The sequence below is a fragment of the Spermophilus citellus genome (genome assembly GCF_964194105.1).
Source record: "Spermophilus citellus genome assembly, chromosome: 4".
NCBI classification, from domain to species: domain Eukaryota; kingdom Metazoa; phylum Chordata; class Mammalia; order Rodentia; family Sciuridae; genus Spermophilus; species Spermophilus citellus.
Genome location: NC_138185.1, coordinates 113,773,349 through 113,796,720, shown reverse-complemented (window position 1 = coordinate 113,796,720; position 23,372 = coordinate 113,773,349). Strand labels below are relative to the sequence as shown.

The window sequence follows — 23,372 nt, the reverse complement described above, 5'->3', positions numbered from 1 at the left end:
GGACAGAATAATGGTTATGTGGCATTTGTAGATCCTCTAAATAGCTATAGAATATGCATGACATTTGCTTTAGACTTAAAAGTCTTAATGGGTTTTAATTCTTGTTCTTTAGTTAATGGACAAATAATTTCTCCTTTATGGCTATCAGGACAAATAATTTCTTCTCTCAGGCACATAAAGTGAGGAAGTGGAAATGATATTTCAGCTTCCTTCCAGCCCTATGTTCTGTATTCTATGCCACCATCATCAAAGTATCAAAAGGGAAAAGTTTTACATGTCACAGAGGAGGTGGTTTTTTTCTTCTGATTCTTATTCCACTTATTGATAACAATGGGTGGAAATATTTTGAAGCTGTTTTGCAGCTTATATAGCTTCTCTTATTTTTTCCTTTTCTTTTATGTTTTATTTAGAGACAGGATCTCATCGAATTGCTTAGGGCCTCATTAAGTTGCTGAGGCTGGCTTTGAACTCGTGATCCTCCTGCCTCAGCCTTCCAGGCCACTGAGATTACAGGCATGTGTCACTGTGCCCAGCTCAACCATATATAACTTCTTCTTCTTTTTTAAAATATTTTTTTAGTTGTAGATGGACATGACTTTATTCATTTATTTATTTTTTAATGTGGTGCTGAGGGTAGAACCCAGTGCCTCACACGTTCTAGGCAAGTGCTCTACCACTGAGCCCTAGCCCCAGCCCTATATATAGCTTCTTAAGCCTCCCTATCTACTACCCAAAGGGACTGTGATTTTAAATAGTTCAAAATAGTTTATCAGCCTGCTTATATTTGTGATTACAATACACTAATTAAAACAATAATAACAGAAGGGCCATCAGTAGAGTAGAGCAAGTGGATCAGGGAGAAGGAGGAGGGGAAGGAAAGGGAAGATACTGGGGAATGAGACCCATCAAATTATCTTGTTTGCATGTACAAATATGGCATGGTGGATCCCACTTTTGTGTATACTTATAATACACCAATAAAAAATAAATTAAAAATAAAAATGTAAAAAATGTTTCCAGTTTTAAATAATCCCTTGCTCATGCAAACATTTTTTTTATTTATAGGAAACCTTTTGACTAAAGCCAAATGCATCCTTTATGAAGGGATCATGTCTTTCATTGTTTTGGTTTTCACTCTCATGCACTGAGTTCTTAGTTACTGTTCATCAACTAAAGCAATGGAAATGTTATTTGTTATTTATTCTAATTTGTTAAAATGGAAATGTTCTTTTAAAGGTATTTTTATCTGAGCTGATATAATATATACCTTCTTTACTAGTGGGTTTTGGTATAATTATAAGGACTAGAAATGAGAATAAAAAGCATCAGCTAGACTAATAGAGGAAGAGAATGAAGGGGACAGAAGAGGGTAGGAGAAGGGGAGGTACTAGGGAACGAAACTGATCAAATTATGCTGTTATAGTGTGTGCTTATACAATTATGTATAATAATAAAACACCAATTTAAAAAAAAAAAGCTTCTGATGGTAGCAGGGCAGGGTAGCACACACTATACACCCAGCTATTTGGAAGGTTGAGGCAGGAGGATTGCAAGTTCAAGGTCAGCCTGGGCAATTTAGCAAGGCCCTGTCTCAAAATAAAATAAAATAAAATAAAAGGTATATGATGTACTTCAATAGCATGCACCAGACCCTGGTTCAATCCCCAGTATAAAATAAATAAATAAATAAGCTTTAGCTGGACTATTTTGTCCCTGTATAAACTAGAGCACATCTCTTTTTAATACCTGCTTTGCAGGGATAAGATAAATAGTGGGGGGTTCTGAATCTGAGCTTTTCTTACTTTATGCCTATAAAGATGCCTGAAAAGAGATGAAGGATATATGCATGTGTAACACCCCACTTTGCTGTACAGCAGATGTGACCCCTGCTGAGCTGCATGCATGAGCCGTAAGAATACTGATGGTGAAACTAGCTCTGTCTGGCACCTTTGATCCCACCTTCTGATGACATCCTAACATGCTACTGTGTTTCCCAGGCCATATCTACAGTAAGGAATTGTTCTGACATCCCTGGAACAAGGATTAAGCCAGGAGCCTGAAGGAGAATGATTCCAGATACCCCCACTGATCACTACCAGAGTAAGCTACACCTGAAATAGTTCTTTGAACTTTACCGCCAAGGTAGAAATTTCTCTTCTCCCTTTGTTCTCACTACCAGCTCAGAGGTTCCAGCTCTAAAAGCAGGAAAATTAAAAATATACACATGATATAAGCTTTTAAAACTACCTACAAACACTTTTCTTGAAATTACTTTGTAAACATTAAAATTTCCTAATTACAGAAACATGTGTACATTACAAATCACAAAGAGGGTCACATAACTTCTGCAAAATATAAAAACAAAACCTAAAAACTGGAAAGAGTCCGGAAAAAAAGATTTTAAGATATCAACTTTTATTCTACTAGAGGTAGCCATGGTCACAGTTTCTGGAGTGTTATCTGATAGTACTCCTGCCTGGGCCCTCCCACACCTGACATACTCTTTCTTCAGTAGCTGGCTTGGCTCTCTCCCTTACTGCATTCAGGTCCCTGTTCAGCTGTCACCAGACTAAAGGTCCCTTCCTGACCACCTCTTTAGAGTAGTACAACTATTACTCTCTATTCTCTCATCCTCTTCAAAGCATTTGACAGTAGGTGATAGCACATAATGTTACACAATAGATTTTATTTTTATTGTCTATCTTACCCATTATATTGCAAATTTAAAGACACACACACACACACACACACACAAACATAAACAAGTAGACACACATATATACATCTTCCAGAACATTATCTACCAGTAGTAAAAGTTATTCCACTTATATGGCATGTGTTCTTTTATCAAATATATGTTGAGTTCCTATATAAACTTTTAAAAAATATTTTATTAGTTACTGATGGACTGCTATTTATTTGTTTTTATGTGGTGCTGAGGATTGAACCCAGTGCCTCACACATACTAGGCAAGCGCTCTCCACTGAGCCACAGCCACAGCTCCCACCATCATATATACTCTTGCTTTTGTTTTGCAGTACAGGGGACTGGACCCAGAGGCACTCCATCACTGGGCTGCATCTCCATCCTCCGCTTTTTTTTTTTTTCAGGATCATGCTAAGTTGCCCAGGCTGTCCTCCTGCCTCAGCCTCCCAATTCGCTAGGATCACAGGCTAGACTTTTCTTTTATGTATAAATTATTTTAAATAGGATCACACCAGACATTGTATTTTGCAGACTGTGTTTTTCACTTAGTAATAAATTATGAAGTCACATCAGAAATTCTTCCCTAGAGAAATTCTAATGAGAGCACAAAGAATGTTCAAAAACAACCCTGTTTTATCAGACCAGTATGTGGGCATTTTGACACATCCATCAAATACATATGTTAATGTCAATCAGTTAGGGAAGTTATCAAAAATATTAGTAATGCCTTATATCCATATGGTACTTGGTAGTTTCAAAATATTTTCACATCTCATTTTATCTTTGCAGTAAATTCAAGGAAACAAAGCAGAAACTCAGAGAGAGTATATAATTTCCTGTAAACAGTAAAACTTGGAATAGGAAGTCCAGACTAAAAGCTAGGTTTATCTGTCTCTGAAGCCTATACCTCACTGTCCCAGATCAAAGCCTTCATTTTATAGATGAGTGATCCATGCTTGGAGAAGAGGGATGTAATATGCCTCCAGCTTCTTCAAGAAAGAATACAGATAAGAACCTAGCATTCCTGATTCCTTGTCCAAAGCTCTCAACTCCACTACCTCTCAACTACATGCTGGCTCAATAAATTAGAAGGAAAAAAAAATTCCTAAATTACTGCAGAGGTAAAATGGCGACCAGTACATGCATGCTGTTATACTTCTCTGAAGATTACACAGTATATTTGCTTGGTGCTGCAAAGTGCCAACCTGATGACACTTGCAATCCTGAGCTTATTTGATGTGGTTGGGAAGCAAATGAGATTCCAGTGCCCCTGTTGCGCATAGGTGCTCAATGAGCACTTACTGCATGGCGGGGAAGTGCCCTATATTTACAGTATTTGATCCAGTTTAACAGCAAGATCGAATGTTAAAATTAGCCTTGTAAAGTTTTCACCCTAGTTCACACAAAAACAAGATTCTGATATTATGACTAGCAATTTTTCATGAGTTGATTTATCTGAATAAAACCTATAAAGTTTTGAACCATTAAGCATTCGATTTAGGGAAAAAAAAAAACTTCGTGTACAGAAGAATAAACTGGGAAATGGAACAGATTTGTTTCTTGTAATAATTATGAGCAATATCTCAAACTCAGCATCCTTAGACCACTGAGCTGTGTAGGATGAATGTACTAATTAATCAATTACTACCCAACAATGTACCCTGTCTATTTACTGAAATACACCAGAAACGTGTGCAGAACTGGTAATTATTAATCATCTTCAGTAACAAATATGACTCAAGTTCACCTTCATATAATTAATAGAGCATGTAGTTAGCTTTCACATCTTGCTTTATTAGAAACAGCAATAAGGAATAAAAAGAAAGAGTTGAACCACAAGTTGTGGTTCACTGGAACACTGGCTTGGACTAATGTGCCTATTATCCATGGGTATTACTCATACCCACCCAAACTATGGCCAGATGCTCTTTCCATTAAAACCAGACTTTCAAAAACTAAATTTTTTAGTTTGAATAAGATTCCATTCTTGCAAAAAAAAGTTTTAAGAAGAGTTCAAAGAACTGCCGAATACTCTTTATTTGAGTTCCCCAAGTAAAAACCAAACTTTAGGGCCTGATAATTCACTTAGATTTGGAATTTTTGCTGGTGGTATCCAAACTCCTTAACATATGACTAGCATTTAAAAAATATTTTAGAATTACTTTTTAATATTTGTAGCAATCATTATTTTACCTCAAAATCTGCAAGTGATTTATTTTGAAAAATCATTCTCTTGGCTTGAGAGTCATCATGTACTGCTCCCTACCCCAAATTTTCTTTAAGCCAGACAGACTTCTTGATGAACTGTATTTGGGTCTAAAGGGCTGTTTCATGAGTGCTTACTGATTGGGTAACATGTAAGGGAAGCCAAACCTTGTCAGCTACATTTACTTCTGAGTCTAGCATCTTGTGGCCCTTTAAAACTGTGGTCAAAGCATGGGATTTTTAGTCCTCTTGATGCAGGTTCAAATCCCACGTATGCCAACTGCCTGCTCAGTGGCTGCTGACAACCGTAAGCTCTGACATTGTTTCCTCAGTTGGAAAATGAAGAAAATGAAATCTTGCCTGGGAGTGTTATTTAAATCAGACAATAGGTGTAAACCACATAGGACATAATAAAAACACAGTTAACTGGACATGTTACCTTGATATTATTACTGGCTGTGGTCACTTTTAGCTTAAGAAACTGAAATGTGTACACCTATGAACACACAAATAAAATGGTATTTCATATAATGGAAACTGCAAATGCAGATTATCAGTTTTGAAAGTTTTTTTCTGCAGGTAAAATTTAGTGTTATTGTAATTTAAAAACCTGTCCCATCTGAAAATACCAGTGGAATCTCACTTCAAAAATCTTAACAAATCATAAACCAGTGGGTGCATTACTGTATTTCCATTATAAAATGATTCAAGTCCCCTTTAAATAGAGAGCCCCCTAAGGGCATCTCAGTATTTGTTTACAGATCATTAACTACTTGACCATGAGACTGGGATCGCAGAGACACTTAAAGCTAAAGGACTAAGCAGGAGCAGGTTACAGTGGTGCCGACCCATAATCCCAGCTACTTGGGAGGGTGAGGTAGGAGGATCCCAAGTTCAAAGTCAGCCTCAGCAATTTAGCGAGGCAGACCCTAAGCAACTTAGTGAGACCCTGTCTCTAAATAAAAAACATTTTTAAAAGTGCTGGGGAAGTGGCTAAGTGGTTAAGTGCTTCTGAGTTCAATTCCTGCATGCCCCCATAAAAAATCTAAAGGGTGGGCTGGGGCTGTAGCTCTGTGTAGAGCGCCTGCCTTGCACAGGGGAGGCACTGGGTTCAATCCTCAGCACCACATAAAAATAAACAAAGACATGCTGTACATCTACAACTACTAAAAAATTAAAAAACTAAAAAACTAAAGGGCTAAGAACCACTGTCAACTTAGGATCAGCAATGAAGCCAAAACATCTTTGGGATTTGGTTTGAAAATATGATTCATGTTGGGCTGGGGGTATAGCTCAGTTGGTAGAGTGCTTGCCTCGCGTGCACAGGGCCCTGGATTCAATCCCCAGCACCACAAAAGGAAAGAAAAGATGTGATTCATATTACAAAACGTGAACATTTTACTGCTAACATTACTTCTCTGTTGGTAAAATAATGCTCATTTTATAAAGTTGGAACCAGAAGTATGATCCAGGAGCAGGGTGAGTTTACACGAACGTGTCTTTACTACATATTGTAGAGATTTGTAATACTAGGAACATGTCTACCACATGGGTTGTGTTATCTATCAGCATAAATGGTTATCTGACTTCAAAAAGTCACAAAGACCTCCCCTTGCCACTGGATTCCAGAGTGTCCACATCCACAACAGGAGATGTCCTACTGAAGAATTCACTGAAAGCCAGGAAGCCCGGATTCCTATCCTTGATTATGATACATGACCTTAGGTAAATTCTTATCTATTCTCTAGTTCCATTTCCCCAACTACCAAAGTTAAAATTTTAATTAAATTAGATTAAAACTCCATACAATAAATTCCTCTCTCTGATATCCTTCAAATACCGTGGTTGCGTTCACTATCATCCAGTATTTTCCCCTCATTTACTTATCAAGTAGAGTGCCTAGAACATGCCAACTGCTATGCTAGGTGGTGGGGTCACAAATATTCATGAGGGCACATAACTCCCAGGCCTTGGGGAGCCTATGTCCCAGTGAAGGGAGACACTGTGAGGAGTGGAAATACAAGATGTTTTGGGATGAGGTCTCTGTACCCAATGTTAGCAGTAAAATGTTCTTGCCAGACTACTTCTTCCTGCCAGTCTGAAACAGCAGGCCCAGCTGCCAGTCAACTCCTTGGGACTCCCAGAGCATCCGTCAGTTCCACAGGATTCCAGAAGATCCAGACAAGAATACAACAGCTCCTTCATTTCCTAATGACTCCTGCCATAACTCAGTGCTTCCATAAGGGTAATTCTGAATGAAGCCAAGGTATATTATCCTTGACAGGGGTACACAAAGATACAGGGAGGGAGCAGTGAGCACATTTGCCACTGATAAGAGTGGGGAAAATAATGAACATTCACCCAGCTGTATGGGTATCTCAAGCCACTTATAGTGCTGAGCTTGTCTTACAGGGCACTGAGCCATTAAGCAATCTGAGCTCCTAGGAAACCTGGGTCTGTGACACCTTTGAGTACCTGTTTTTAAGTTCCAAAGCATGCTGGGATACAAATTGGAAGCATCATCTCCATAGCCTTCCTCCTTAAACCAATTTGGAAAATTTTTTAAAAATTTTATATTTGTTTTAATTAGTGATACATGACAGTAGAAGGCATTTATGCACTTTGATATATCATACTCAGATGGGATATAATTTCTCATTTTTCTGAGTGTACATGTTGCAGAATCATATTGGTCACGCAGTCACATATATACATACAGTAATAATGTCTGTTTCATTCTACTATCTTTCCTATCCCCACATCCCCTCCCCTCCACTCCCATCACTTCCCTCTACCTAATCTAAGGTAACGCTATTCTTCCCTAGTGCCCCACCCCCACGCCTTATCATTAATTAGCAACTGAATATTAGAGAAAACATTCAGCCTTTGGTTTTGTGGGATTGGCTTATTTCACTTAGCATGATATTCTCCAACTCATACCCTTTGCTGGTAAATTCCATAATTTTACTCTTCTTTAAGCTGAGTAATATTCCATTGAGTATATATACTATATTTTCTTTATTCATTCATCTATTGAGGGATGCCTAGGTTGGTTCCACAATCTAGCTATTGTGAATTGAGCTGCTATAAATATTAATGTGGCGGCATCACAATAGTATGCTGATTTTATTTCCTCTGGACATAAACCAACGAGTGTGATAGCTGGGTCAAATGGTGGCTCCATTCCCAATTTTCTGAGGAATCTCCATACTGCTTTCCATAGTGGTTGCACCAATGTGCACTCCCACTAGCAATGTATGAGTGTACCTTTTTCACCACATCCTCACCAACGCTTATCATTGCCTGTGTTCTTGATGATTGCCATTCTGACAGGAGTGAGATAAAATCTTAGTGTAGTTTTGACTTGCATTTCTCTAATTGCTAGAGATGTTGAACACTTTTTCATATATTTGTTGATCAATTGTATTTCTTCTTCTGTTAAATGTCTGTTCAGTTCCTTAGCCCATTTATTTATTTATTTATTTATTAAAGAGAGAATTTTTAATATTTATTTTTTAGTTCTCGGCGGACACAACATCTTTGTTGGTATGTGGTGCTGAGGATCGAACCCGGGCCGCACGCATGCGAGGCGAGCGTGCTACTGCTTGAGCCACATCCCCAGCCCCTTTAGCCCATTTATTGATTGGGTTATTTATTTATTTTTTTGTTTTTTGGTGTTAAGTTTTTCGAGTTCTTCATATATCCTAGAGATTAATGCTTTATCAGAGGTGGATGTGGTAAAGATTTTCTCCCAATCCATAGGCTCTCTCGTCATTTCATTAATTGTTTCCTTTGTTGAGAAAAACCTTTTTAATTTGAATCTATCCCATTTATTAATTCTTGATTTTAGCTTTAAGAGTCTTGTTAAGGAAGTCAGATCCTAAGCTGACGTGGTGAAGATTTGGACCTATTTTTTCTTCTCTTAGGCGCAGGGTCTCTGTTCTAGTGCCTAAGTCTTTGATTCATTTTGAGTTGATTTTTGTGCAGAGTGAGAGATAGAGGTTTAATTTCATTTTGCTACATATGGATTTCCAGTTTTGCCAGCACCATTTATTGAATAGATTATTTTTCTCCAGTGAATGTTTTTGGCATCTTTGACTAATATGACATGACCATATTTATGTGGGTTTGTCTCTGTGTCCTCTATTCTGTACCATTGGACTACATGTCTATTTTGGTGCCAACACCATGCCATTTTTATTACTATAGCTCTGTAGTATAGTTTAAGTTTTGGTATTATGATGCCTCCTGCTTCACTTTTCTTGCTAAGGATTGCATTAGCTATTCTGGGTCTCTTATTTTTCCAAATAAATTTCATGATTGCTTTTTCTAATTCTATGAAGAACGTCATTGGGATTTTAATAGGAATTGTATTAAATCTGTATAACGCTTTTGGCAGTATGGCCATTTTGACAATATTAATTCTGCCTATTCAGGAGCATGGGAGATCTTTCCATCTTCTGAGGTTTTCTTTAATTTCTTTCTTTAGTGTTCTGTAGTTTTCATTTTAGAAGTATTCCACTTCTTTTGTTAAATTGATTCCCAGGTATTTTATTTTATTTTTTTAGGCTATTGTAAATGGAGTAGTTTTCCTAATTTCTCTTTCAGTGGATTCTTCGCTGATGTACAGGAATGTGTTTGATGTATAGGTGTTGATTTTATATCCTGCTACTTTGCTGAATTCATTTATTAGTTCTAGAAGTTTTCTGGTGGAAATTTTTGGATCTTCTAGATATAGAATCATGTCATCAACAAATAGTGATAGTTTGAGTTCTTCTTTACCTATTTGTATCCCTTTAATTTCTTTCTTCTAATTGCTCTGGCTGGAGTTTCAAGGATGATGTTGAATAGAAGTGGTGGATGAGGTCATCCTTGTCTTATTCCAGTTTTTAGCGGGAATGCTTTTAATTTTTCTCCATTTAGAATGAAGCTGGCCTTGGGTTTAGCATATATAGCTTTTACAATATTGAGGTATGTTCCTACTATCCCTAGTTTTTCTAGTGTTTTGAACACGAAGGTGTGCTGTATTTTGTCAAATGCTTTTTTCTGCATCTATTGAGATAATCATATAATTCTTGTGTTTAAGTCTATTAATATGATGTATTATGTTTATAATTTCTATATGTTGAACCAACCTTGCATCCCTGGGATGAATCTCACTTGATTGTGGTGCACTATCTATTTAATATGTTTTTGTATGCAATTTGCCAGAATTTTATTGAGAATTTTTGCATCTATGTTCATCAGGGATATTGATCAGAAGTTTTCTTTTCTTGATGGGTCTTTGTCTGGTTTTGGTATATATTAGCCTCATAGAATGTGATGAGTGATTTTAGCCTCATAGAATGAGTTTGGAAGGGTTCCCTGCTTTTCTATTTCATGTAATACTTTGAGGAGTTTGGTGTTAATTCTTCTTTGAAAGTCTTGTAAACTCGGCTGAGAATCCATCTGGTCCTGGGCTTTTCTTGGTTGGTAGGCTTTTGATGGTGTTTTCTATTTCATTATTTGAAACTGATCTATTTAAATCATGTATGACCTCCTCATTTAGTCTGGTTAGGTCATATGTCTCTAGAAACTTGTCAATGTATTCAATATTTTCTATTAGAATATAAATTTTCAAGATAGTTTCTAATTATCTTCTATATCTTTCACCAACATGCTGACAAACACACCATCATCACTCCTATAATTCTTCCTCTGAGTAAGTACTGGTAAATTCCCTACCCAGTTTTAAGCCACATGATCAGAAATACAGCAGTGCCCTGTTATTTGCAGGAGATAAATTCTAAAATCCCAGGGGATGCCTGAAACCCCAGAGAGTACCAGCCCTATCTACACTGTTTTCTCCTATATGTACACATTTATGATAAAGCTTAATTTACAAATCAGGCATGGTAAGAAATTAAGAATAAAATAGAACAATTTTAAGAACATATTGGAAGAAAATTCATGTGAATGTGATCTATCTCAAAATAATTTATGGTACTGCACTCACCTTTTTTCTTGTTGATTGTAGGTAACAATGCACAGAAATTGAAACCTCAGATAAGGGGGAATTACCACATATGAATATATCAGGATCTCACGGTGTGATTGTCAACACAATATGGTGGTGCAACCTGTAGTCCCAACTACTTGGAAGGCTGAAGTGGGAGGATCATTTGTGTTCACCAGTTTAAGACCAGCATGGGCAATGTAGTGAGACCCGTTTACCTATATACATGTAAAAGATCAGGCCACAGAGCTATATTCTCTACATTTCCTTAATGAACACTAATAATAGTATATGTGGATGTGTTAATATGTAACACTACCTTTAGAATTAACTTTTTTCTTTTTCAAACTTTTGTTGAAGAATAATATATAAACAGAAAAGCACAAAAATCGTATGTGTTCAGTTAAAAGAATGTTCACCAACTGAAAACATTCATTTAAACCAAAACTCATATAGAGGACAATGCCAGTCCCCCAAAGTCCTCACAGTCCTTCAATCACTGGCTCTTCCCACTGCTTCATTCTACTGAAGATGATAATTATTGTCTTGTCTTCTAATGGTAGAGATGAGATTTTGCTTCATATAAAGGAAGTCAGATAGCATTTTTGTTTCTAGCTTCACTTTATCTTGTTTGTGGGATTATGTATACATGATTATTCTCATTGTTGTATAATATTCCACTTTACGAATATTCCACTATTTATCCACTCTACTATTGATAGGCATATAATTTCCAGATCAAATATTACAAATATGAATAGTGTTGTTGTGAATATTGTGGTACTAGTACATGTGTTTTGGAAAACATATGCACACAGTTTCTGTTGGGTATTACTATGTTTGTCTGTTTTGGTTTTGATACCAGGGATTGAACCCAGGGGCATTATCCATGCACAAGAAAAGTACCCCCAACCCCTGTGTCAGTGGTTATTAATTATATGCCAGACATACTGTAGTCAGGGTTTCTGCATGTTTGATTCCAATTTCACTTATTTTTAATATATTTTTATTTGTTCCAATTAGTTATACATGACAGTAGAATGCATTTTGACCCATCATACATAAATGGAGTATAACTTCTCATTTGTCTGGTTGTACATGATATAGAGTGACACGGTTCATATAATCATATATGCCAAATTTCACTTGTTTATAAACAGATTTTAGCCAGGCATGATCCATGACTTTAAGTCCCAGCTATTTAGGAGGGTGAGGCAGGAGGATCACTTGAGCCCAGGAGTTTGAGACCAGCTGGGCAACATAGTGAAACCCCATCTCAAAACAAAAACACATTTTATTATTTATTTATTACCCAAAGGGATATCATGCCAAAACTTAACAAATCACAAACTGCCCATAAGTTTGAGTTTAGTGTAGATCTCATAATTAATTTCCTGCTATCTTTGTAACTGAAGAACATACCCAGATTTTAAGGAGAATCATTCAAAACCTGCTCTTCTTTGTATCTACCCCTCTGGAGGGTTGGGGATTTTCTTGATAGTCTACAACTCAAATGGAAGATGTAGAAATAAGCTAAGGCTGCTGTTACTACAACTGTTGCCCACAGCCTGCAAACTCCACATATTGTAAACTGCCGCAGTCCGGCTGCAGCAAAATAACGGGGGTGGGGTGGGGGTTGGGGGGTGAGGAACAACTTGTGTAGATTGATACAGCAGGAGTAGGAGAGTTTATTGTAGGACAGAAGCAGTATTTATACATTCCACACAGCTTATCTTAATTAGCATAAACTAGATACATCAGTCAACCAATAAGAAATCTCCACACCTAATGGCTCCCCAGCCTTACTTCACAAACCACTCCCTCTGGCATTTTGCCAGGCGCCATCCAGACTTGTTTACAGACTCTAATATTCCCCTGGCAAAATGCCAGGTGCCATCCTGACTTGTTTACAGTCTCTAACAGTAAACATCAGAGTTCTGAGTCCAGGGGCATGAGGATAGCCTGCATCCTCCTTAAGACTAGATTCTGGGCTGGGGTTGTGGCTCAGTGGTAGAGTGCTTGCCTTGCATGCACAAGTTCCTGGGTTTCATGGCCAGCACCAAATAAATAGATAAAACTAGATCTTGCCTGTACGTAAAAGCTTTTAAAAAAAGAACTTTTATCTAATATGGAATCCTATAAAGTTCGTAGGGAATCCTATAAAGTTCAATCTATTTACATGACTACAAGGACCCTCAAGATTTAGGATATGATAGTGGGTGCTCAATCAGTGTTTGTTGAATGAATCAAACCAGAGAATATAAAACCAGCTACATAATCCTACATGCTCCTTGACTTTTCAGCAACAACAGTAATTGTTTTATGGTGCTTACACATAATTCACATAGGTTTTTCTGGACATCTCATGTTATTTATGTATGGCCTCTCCAAACACAAGTTAGGACAAATGAGAGGAACTCTTCTTCAGAAAGTAGGTGTTATAGAAATTATCACCTTAACAGGCTGTCAAATGCGAGAACGGTTTTCCTGAAGCAACAGACTGAATACCAGTAACTGAGAATTATAAAGGGTGATAACTACGCCAACCTGCTCTGGTGTTTACCAGGTTCTTGGGAGCGAGTACTCTGCACGCCTGTACGCTCACCCAGACACATGGGGCACTCTTTTAAAATAATCTTTTTATCTTGAAATATTTAGGACTTGTTTGACAGTGAACAGGGAAGAGAGAACATGAGTGTTCTCCGACATTACCAGCCAAGGTACATCTGAGGTCTTGGCTCACTTCCTTGAGGACACCTTCTCAAGTTCCACAAGGTCAACTCAGGATTTCACCCGAGCTCAAAGACTGGAAGGGGCTTCAAAGGACCTGGGTTTGAGTTCTGCCACTCACTAGGGCGGTAATTTAATTGTTTTACACTCTACACCCCATTTTCAAAGTGGTAAAGCCTCCCGGCTCCAGGATTACTAATGACTACCGGGGGTCACAAGCAACAATTTAACTACCTTCTTTATGCAGGGGCCTCTGACTCTTCCGCGAGGGCAGCCCCTCCAGTCCCTGCCGGGCTCCGCTCTGCGGACAGGGGTTCGTGGGAGGACGCGGGCACGCTGTGCGCACGCGCCGCCACACCCAGGGGGGACCCTCCGGCACCCGCGCGGCGCCCGCTGGGCGTTCCCGCCGCTCGCTGCGGGGGAGCGGGCACGCGCACGCGCGCTCCGGAGGCCCCGCCCCCGCGGCAGGCGCGGTCCTACTTTCTCCGCGCGGCGCGTTATGGAGGCCCTGCGGAGGGCCCACGAGGCTGCGCTGAGACTGCTGCTGTTCGGGCCCTGGGCCTCGGGCGCCGCCTCCCGCCCGAAGCCCCGCGCCTCGGAGGTGCTGACGCGGCACCTGCTGCAGCGGCGCCTGCCGCACTGGACCTCCTTCTGCGTGCCCTACAGCGCTGTCCGCAACGACCAGTTCGGCCTCTCGCACTTCAACTGGCCTGTGCAGGGCGCCAACTACCACGTCCTGCGCACCGGCTGCTTCCCCTTCATCAAGTACCACTGCTCCAAGGCCCCCTGGCAGGACCTAGCTCCGCAGAATCGCTTCTTCACAGCGCTCAAGGTCGTCAACCTCGGTGAGTGGTGACGGCCGCGCCTACCCAGCGAAGCACGTCCGCCCAAGGCGGTCGCACTGTCCTCTAAGCACGCCACCGACGTCCGCGCTCGTAGGCCAAAGCCGCCCGACCCCGCACAGGCTCGCGGGCCCCGCGCCGTCCGGCCCCACCCCCAGGGCGGCCTTCTGGGACCCGCCTTCTGCACCTGTCCTTTGTATTCCCCCAGGAAGTGCTTAGCCGCTGAGCTGTTGGCTGCTGGACTGCTTGTCCCCAGAGTGGGCTTGCCCACTGGCCGGTACTGCGGGTCCATCCAGCACCACCGAGGCAGGGAGTAGGCCTTCGCACGTCCTGCTCCTGGGAAGGCCCTGCACTGGGTAGTGAGGCGGGTGTAAGGAAATGCCCCCACTGCACAGTGGCACTCCTGGTTAAGAAGTGTCTCAGTGCATTGCAGAATTAGTTCCCCTGAACGTCACTGTGTGGGTGCGTTTATAGGACAAAAACTGAAACAACTTTTTAAAGTTTGTTTTCTTTATATGAAATCTCACCACGTTTGTTTTATTAAATGGCCTAAAGGTTTTCCCTTGGCATATTAGCTGCCTCCAGTCCTAGATCTGGAGGGCATTTAAAATAATCTGCCTCTTTAATATTTGTGTGTTTTCCTGGAAACATTCGTGACAGTATTTTCTTTCACTGGATGTTTATTTTCTTTTGATTCAATGAAAGAGAGGCATGAACATGGACATTTTATAGGTCAAGGAAAAATATACGGCCTCAAGATACTTTGGATCTGTTGGTAGCTGATAGAAAATTGATCTAGAGTTCAGTGAATCAAAATCTAGACATGGAAGCTGAACCATGTTACCAACTAGATTTATAAAGCCAGAATTAAACGCTTGGTAGCTGCACTAATATTGTAAAGTCTGAAAGGTCATTTAATTTAAATATGGCACTGTATTTTTACTTATAATAATTAACATGTTTCACTGATGGGATTTTTGAGCTATTGCTTCATCGGGACTGTCCTAGGCTCAATTCAGTAAGAAAAAGATTATTTAGCAACCGTCTAATCCTTTAAAAGTATGTCTTATTGTTTGACTGATGGACTATACCAAACCAATTTTGAGGCTGGCAAAAAGTTGATGAGTGAGGTTATTTAGAAAATTAAATGCAAAAGTATTTGGAAAAACTGGAATGATAACTAGATTCAAGAAGAATGAGTTTAACATTTTCAGAATCAGAAAAAAATCATTCTTTCCCAAATGTAAGTAATAGATTATGAAAAGTATCATGGTGAAGCTATAGACAAACCATATAAACTGAATGCCTTTAAAAAAAAAGTGTAACAATTAAAAACTCAACATTTTGTTTAAGATCATCTTAATGATTAAGGGCTTCTCTTTTAGATGTAGATATTAAGACATTTTAAAAAAAGAAAATGAAAACCTTTGAGAACAAACAACAGTTGTTTTATTATGTGGAAAAGGTCTGTATGTTCTTTTTGGAAATTCTAAAAATCCTACTTAAATGGGAATAAGAGTTTTAAATGCAGCAAAAAGGAAAACTTCTTGCTCACGTATGCTTTAAAACAAAATGGTTTACAACAATAAAGAGAATTTTTTTTTCAGGACTTTTTAAAGGGTACTGTAATCCCCAATTTGGTAACATTTAGTTTTTATTTTTGTCTGAAGGAAGGAAGTATGAATTAGAATCCTTTCCTGTTCTCTGATATACACTTGCCCCTCTGGATCATCAAGTATGTTAATAAGAATATATATTATCAATAAGGATTTTATTCTTTTTCTTCCTTTCCAAACTAGTAATTATCAGAGTAATTCATTTTTCCATTTTGTAAATAATAAAGATTTCTGTTTACCCATTTGTTCTCTTTCTCCTCCACCTTCCCTTCAATGAAAGCTGACATTTTACTGATGGTTTATCAGTCTGAGTATCCTGCTGGGAAATAGATTGAGATTTAAGAAAAGCAACTTACCATTGAAATGAATGGGTAATCAGAGACTTACTACAAAGTTCTAATTTTTTTTAAGTGCTTAATTTGACAGTGGTTTACCTACTGTTCAACTGACTCAAACTGAATTATTATTATTTTCAAGTTAATTTTGATGTTCTGTGCTTCAGATAGTCTGGAAAAAATATAATCTTTCATGGAATCTTATAGACTTTAAACCACATGATATATGTGCAAAGAAAAAAATTTATGTATAAATTATAGAAGTGACAACTCTTCTCATTTAGTGTATCAGTCTTTCTGCATTACATAAGTAGATGGCAGAGAAAAAGAAATACAGAATTTCTGACTCCCCATATCACAACTTCATCCTCTGTCAAACAGTATTACTGATTATTAGTTCCTAGTTGTTTTTTAATAAGAGATAATGTGGCTATCATTAAACTAGCAATCTTTAATCAGTCCTCTGTTTAGTTGAAAGAACATTGGCCATTTATTTGTGGGATTTTTTTTTCAAAAGTATGAATTTTTCAAAATATCAATATTTTAATTGAAAACTGAAGTAAATCGTATAAAACAAAATTCTTAGCATCATCACCATTCCTTAAATTTATAGCCTCAGCATTATCTTAAAAGGCATATTTTACCCTTTTTAGAAAATTAACAGTTGCTTCTAGAGTCTGTTCCTCCTCCACTGCATTGTTTTTTAGTTTTTGGAGTTGTATACTGCATTTTGAATTTATTTTTTATAACAACTGCTCCATGTCCTCCTTCCTCACTTCTGCCTATGTTGTTCCCCTATTTCATTTGTCTACTTCCTACCTAACTCTAGTGCCACTTACCTTTTCCTTCCTTCCTTCCTTCCTTCCTTCCTTCCTTCCTTCCTTCCTTCCTTCCTGTATAAAAATTTACAAATAGCTTTACTACCTAGTTTTTGTGAAATTTTTGTGTCAGTCTCTTCAAGTGTTTGAGATTGTTTTGGGCATTTTCCGGGCAAAGAAGGCAACATACTATAAAAGGCTTAATTGGGGTTTTAGGGTACCTTGTGATAATAGCAAGCTATGATCCAGTATATCCCTAAAAATAGATAAAACCCAGCCTGAAACAGGGCATATTTTTCTCTTTCCTGAATCCCAGCTACTGATGCTTCTCCTGATTAATCTGTGGCATCACAGAGGCTGGAATGCAGCTCCAGGGGGGAATAAGCACAGAGTAGTCCCACACACTTACATGCAAAAAGAGTATGACACATGAGTATACTTCTGCAGAAAAATAAGAGAAAATTTAGCAAAATTGTCTGTCCTGAACATGTGCTGATTTCCCTATTAACTAGAAAAAAGTGATTTTCCAAATGTGCAGCTAAGTTTTTAGATTGTCTTTTTCTGCCCATTTTGCACACGGGAGCAATAAAATTAATACTTGTGCCTAGCATACTACATTTGTCATTGATTCATGTGGCTGTGGTTTTATACATATGCTTCTAATATATTAGTAGTCATTGATTTTTAGTGCCTTAAAAATACAGGAATTGTGAAAGTTCGTTTTGTATGTAATACAGTATTGTATGCTTATGAGGGTTTAATCCACATTCTTGGGTAGTATGTGTTTACTTTCATGTATGACAAATGGCAGCTAATCTCAAAAGCAGCAAAATCTTATCAATGGCAATATTCCAAAGAAACAATGTGTTAGAGTGTCCTATATACTTATTCCAAATAGGTTGAAACAAGATTGTTTTCAAATCAATTGTAGAAATTCTAATGAGAATATTTTTTCTCATGCTTGTTAACACTGAGATCTTTTGAGTTAGGTTTTGCCTTAAATTTTGAAGATAACTATTTGACCCAGTTTCTTTTTTCTTTTTTTTTTTAAGAGAGAGTGAGAGAGGGGGGAGAGAGAGAGAGAATTTTTAATATTTATTTATTTTTTTTAGTTCTCGGCGGACACAACTTCTTTGTTGGTATGTGGTGCTGAGGATCGAACCTGGGCCGCACGCATGCCAGGCAAGCACGCTACCGCTTGTGCCACATCCCCAGCCCCTTGACCCAGTTTCTAAGTTGTACAAAAATTACTTTAGCCATCAATATTACTATGTATTTAAAGGACAGTAGAGTTGACCTAGTAATTATTAGCTCAAAGCTAATAATCAGGAGCATTTATAACTAAATTAATGACTATTCTTCTCCATTTGCTTTTTTGTGAAGGGAATATAGAATTACTTCATAATTACTTGAAGGTAATGCATTAGGGAAAATTAAAATTTACTTCAGCCTTAGCTACAGTTTTGAGAATCTTTAGGTTCACATAATTGCCATGATGTTTGACAAACATAGATGAAATTATAACGTGAGTATTTGTTAACATTACTGACAAGTGTTATATGATTAGTAATGTGACAAATACATGGACACATGAATAGTAAGTATTGATGTTTACAAGTAACATATTCGTTTGTTTTCTAGGTATTCCAACTTTATTATATGGACTTGGCTCCTGGTTATTTGCCAGAGTCACAGAGACTGTGCATACCAGTTATGGACCAATAACAATATATTTTCTAAATAAAGAAGATGAAGGTGCCATGTATTGAAAGTGTGCATTGGAGAATATAAATGTCTGTCGATTTTCTCTTGTGTGTATGTGCAATATTTATTTTTGATCCTTTAGAATAAAACTTTTGCAAACACCTTTTTCTTTCTATGGTGTCTGGCTCTTTAAGATGAATCATTATCCTCAAGAGGTGAAGCTTTATATAAGTTGCTATATATTGCAGATGGGAACTACAAACACATGAAGCTTCACACTAATGTTCCCTAGAACTAGGTTAAATGACAGATTAAAAAAAGGATTCTATTATATAGATTCTATGGATAGGTGTTAATAATTTAAATTGAAGAGAAATATAGATGCTCACACAAAAGAGGAGGGAGAAAAATCTTTTATATGACATTGGGAAAAAGTAGAAGATATCTGGGTATATGATGGAAATTTATATCATATCATTGGCAAATCCAAAATTGATGAGAATCTGTTTGTAATTTAATATCTAAAGTATTCAGCTGCCAGAATTTTGCATGGAAATATTTTAAAGCTCTTGTGAATTTATCTGGAAGAGGGATTGCTGAAACTTCTTGTTGCTTAAACAATCCCACAGTATTTTTTTAATATAATAACAACTTGGGTTAATGTTAAGTGCAACAAGGTGAAAGAAATTAGGACTTACTAAAAATTAAAATAGCATGCCAATAAAGCTATGAGAACAGTTAAGATCCAGAAATATCCAGAAAAATAAATTTGGTAACTGTTTATAAAAGCAATTAACTTAAATGGTACATATCCAAAGACTTGTTGGCAATGGGGAGTGGGCTGAAAATTTAAAAGACCTGATGGCACTTTTGCATTAGAATTTTATTAAGTTAATTGCATTTTTGAAAGCAAAGTCATTAAAAAAAATTTATCCTTGGGGATAGTCACAAAGTACCCAGATGAATGGTAAATTTCAGAAATTTGGAGTAATTTAGGGGAGAACTAAGTAGAACTATTTAATTTCTAAATCAATGGGTGTTTAAGATTTATGATCTCTCTCATAATTACAAACATACATTATATATCATTTTATGATAATGTGTTGCTGATATTCTACAATGTTTACACATTTTTGTAGGAAAACTTTTTACAAAATTTCATCTAACCAACATTTGGATGCTTACTCCTGGCAAGTGAATAGAGAAAGTGAGCAGAAGCGCCATAGTAATGAACTAATGCAAACTGGCTTCCTCAAAGGTTTTCATGTTAAATGCACTACTGAGGATGAACTGTTCTTCAAATATATGTAGTGTTCACTTGTCTAAAAGCAAGTCTAAATATCACTTTAATCAAGGAAGTACTTACGCCAATATATTTGGTCCAGACAAACATACTTGGCACTAGTTAAATGAATGGCTTACACAAAGGAGATAGTGTTACATTAAGCTTCATTTATAATAAAACTGACTATTAGCATTTTGCAAGGAAGGCTAGAACTGATTTCCTCTGTAATGGGCAAAGTTAAATAACTATAGCTCATAAGTTTTAAGTCAAATACTTCTCATTCATTGCTGCTGATCTTGTCAATACTTGCTGTAAAGGTTTGGTCCCAACACAAGGCTGATAAAATGGTTTTTAATTACCAGACTATAAATACAGCTTTTCAGTAAAGTCGTACCTCTTTTCACAGAGGCCTGTTTGATTTCTGATAATTTGTACTGCTGACTCTGCTTACCTGTTTTTCAATAGCTATAGTCAGTGTGACTTCTTGTCCATATGGTGATAGGTAAGTCTCCTTGGAGAACATCTTTGACAAACTACCTTATTGATCTCTGTAATTCTCTGCTGCTTGCAGCATTAAATAGAGCCCTGATTTCTTGTCTGATGTGCTCACTGTGTAACAATTAAGCAAATGTAATATTTTCTTGTATTACATGAAAATCAATAGACCTCTTGCTCTTATGGAGTTGATCATGGTAAAGGATGAACTCAGTGGTGGCTAAGGGCATAGTTCAAAAATTAAAATATCATTCATTGGATTTAAGACTTAATAGTAAGAATTTAATATGAAAATTGCTTCTTATTAAACAGTAAATGTTTTAAGGTTTTTCTTTAAAGTTGTATATTACATAGAAGCATTGTGGCCTGAAAAGGATAAAATATAAATGCTGGAAGCCAGGACGCTCTGTCTAATTTTAGTATCAGTGCTGTCTTTTTGACCTAAGGATAATAACTCCTTACCTTGTGTCTTAGTTTTTCCTTCTGTAATGTGAAAGGAACAACATAAGAGCCCCTTCTAACCCAAATGTGTCGTGATTATACTTGTAAGCACATTTTTATTTCATTAAAAGCTCTATTTTTGTAATCCACCTTTTTCTGATCCTTATATTTATAAAGGACTACACAGAATAAAGTATTTCAGAAATAAGGCGAGGTGGGGAGATGGAGAAAAACTGAAGCCAATTTGTGGGTGTCTACACCCGTGCCCACTCACCTACAAGGGCAAGGAGGCTCCTGAGTGGGCCCTGCTCTTCTGGATGTCAGGATTTCACTTAGTTAATGAAACCATTAATTCAGCTTTTCTGCCTATATTTATTTTATTTTGTCTTTAAAATAATCCATGCAAAACTTATTAAATGAAGATGTGCTTTTATACAAAACCTTGCATCTCTCATTATCCTGATATAAATCAGTTATCAAGTATTGGAATAAATTTCTAGATAAAATTTTTAGTTCCTGTGTAAGTTCTGAACCACTATTAAAATGCAGTAACAATTGGGAGAATGAAAGAGACTGCTGATATAAAATTGTTGTTTTTTCCAGTGTACATTTCCTAAAATACCAAAATTATATAAATAGTTATAATTTCTTTCATTGCATATTTGGCTATTAATTGACTGTTTTTGCTAATTATTGATGTCCGTAAAAATTGAAATATTTTTTCATAAAAGCCATATGTATTTTTAAGTCCATTTTATTTCATGTCACCCTAAACTGTAAGCATGGAACATCTATAATTCTGCACAAAATACCTTTTCAATCTACTAAAGAATGAATGACGTGTAGATGAGTGGGATGACATAAAAGTCAAGGATCTTGGTTTCATTTCACTTAAAAGCTAATGCAGATAACAGAAACCTTATCCTAAAGCTAGTGGATCAGGTATCTACTTTTTTTTCAGCACTTAACATTGAGACAGTAATGATATTTGGGAGCATCTTAACCTAAACAAGTACTTAGCATTACATCTCACCTGGGTCAACAGTCTAGGGTATCAGAGTTAAACTGTGTTACTGTAAATTAATGGAAAATGTAACTGCACTTTGCTGAAAGATCAATGTCCAATAAAGGCTGCACAGTCAAATCTGTTGCAATGATTGAGGTCTTTAATTGCCTTTCAAAGATAAGGTGGTAATCAACACAGCTTTAACTGATCTTTTTTACTAGTTCAATTACATGCTAATGACTAGTGCCAAGTCAGAGTCTTTAACTACTTATACTTATTAAATCTTATGTTAGCAATGAAAAATTACTTAAACTACACAATCAATAGCATACAAATCTTCATTGCTATATTTCAGTCTTCTACTATTTTATGTGCTTGACAAGTGTTTCACAAGAGCTCTCCCAATACCAAGAAGTGTTATTAGTAGTGACCATAGTCTAAAGATTACTTTTCTAATATAAATTAGAGATCAAATTAGATGTTAAATTTTTCCTTTAATAAAAAGGTGGCTAAAATAGTTTCCAATAATATATATTTGGCCATCCAACCCCAACACAGAGCTTTGTTCTGCTAATTGAGAATACTAATACAACTGGACTAAAATCTAGGTGGTTTTTATTAAGTTTATTTCCAAATGTTTCATTAGGTTTTTAGTCATGAAATTTGATTTCACATAGAGCCTACAAAACTCTTTTGTTCTGAAAAAGGATAAAAGTAAACTCAAATGACAAATGAAAATATACATAAATTGAACATCAGAATTTAAAATGTCTGTGCTTCAGAGGATGTGATCAAGGAAATAAAAAAAAAACCCACAGAATAGGAGAAAATATTCACAAATCATATATCTATAATGATTTATATCCAGCATATAAAAAGAACTTAAAATGCACCAACCCAACTGAAAAATGTACTAAAAAATACATGTCTTCAAGAAGATATACAAAGAGCTAATAAATACATGCAAATCAAACCCACAATGAGACACCACTGCATATCTACGTACTTACTAGGATGACTATAACCAAAAAGAAGTGTGGGCAGAATGTGGAGAAATTTGAACCCTCATAAATTGTTAGTGGCAATGTAAAGTGAATGAAGCTGCTTTGGAAGTTTCATAGTTCCTCAAAATCTTAAATAAGGAGTTGTATGACTCAACAATTCTGCTCCTAGGTATGTACCCTAGAGAACGGA

At 37.0% G+C, this 23,372-nt stretch overlaps 1 protein-coding gene across 2 annotated transcripts; it reads left to right on the top strand.

The window, feature by feature from the left end:
- The first annotated feature begins 13,221 nt into the window (after positions 1-13,221).
- LOC308646860 (uncharacterized protein C15orf61) lies at positions 13,222-19,116 on the top strand. Of its 2 annotated transcripts, none has more exons than XM_081290311.1 (2): positions 13,222-14,485; positions 18,866-19,116. In XM_081290311.1, the coding sequence occupies exons 1-2, from the start codon at positions 13,878-13,880 to the stop codon at positions 19,014-19,016; spliced, it is 759 nt and encodes a 252-aa protein (XP_081146437.1). In that variant the 5' UTR covers positions 13,222-13,877; the 3' UTR covers positions 19,017-19,116. The 2 variants fall into 2 exon arrangements, with proteins under 2 accessions (XP_081146437.1, XP_081146438.1); XM_081290312.1 differs by having other exon boundaries at positions 13,844-14,481; positions 18,889-19,116.
- The last annotated feature ends 4,256 nt before the right edge of the window (positions 19,117-23,372 follow it).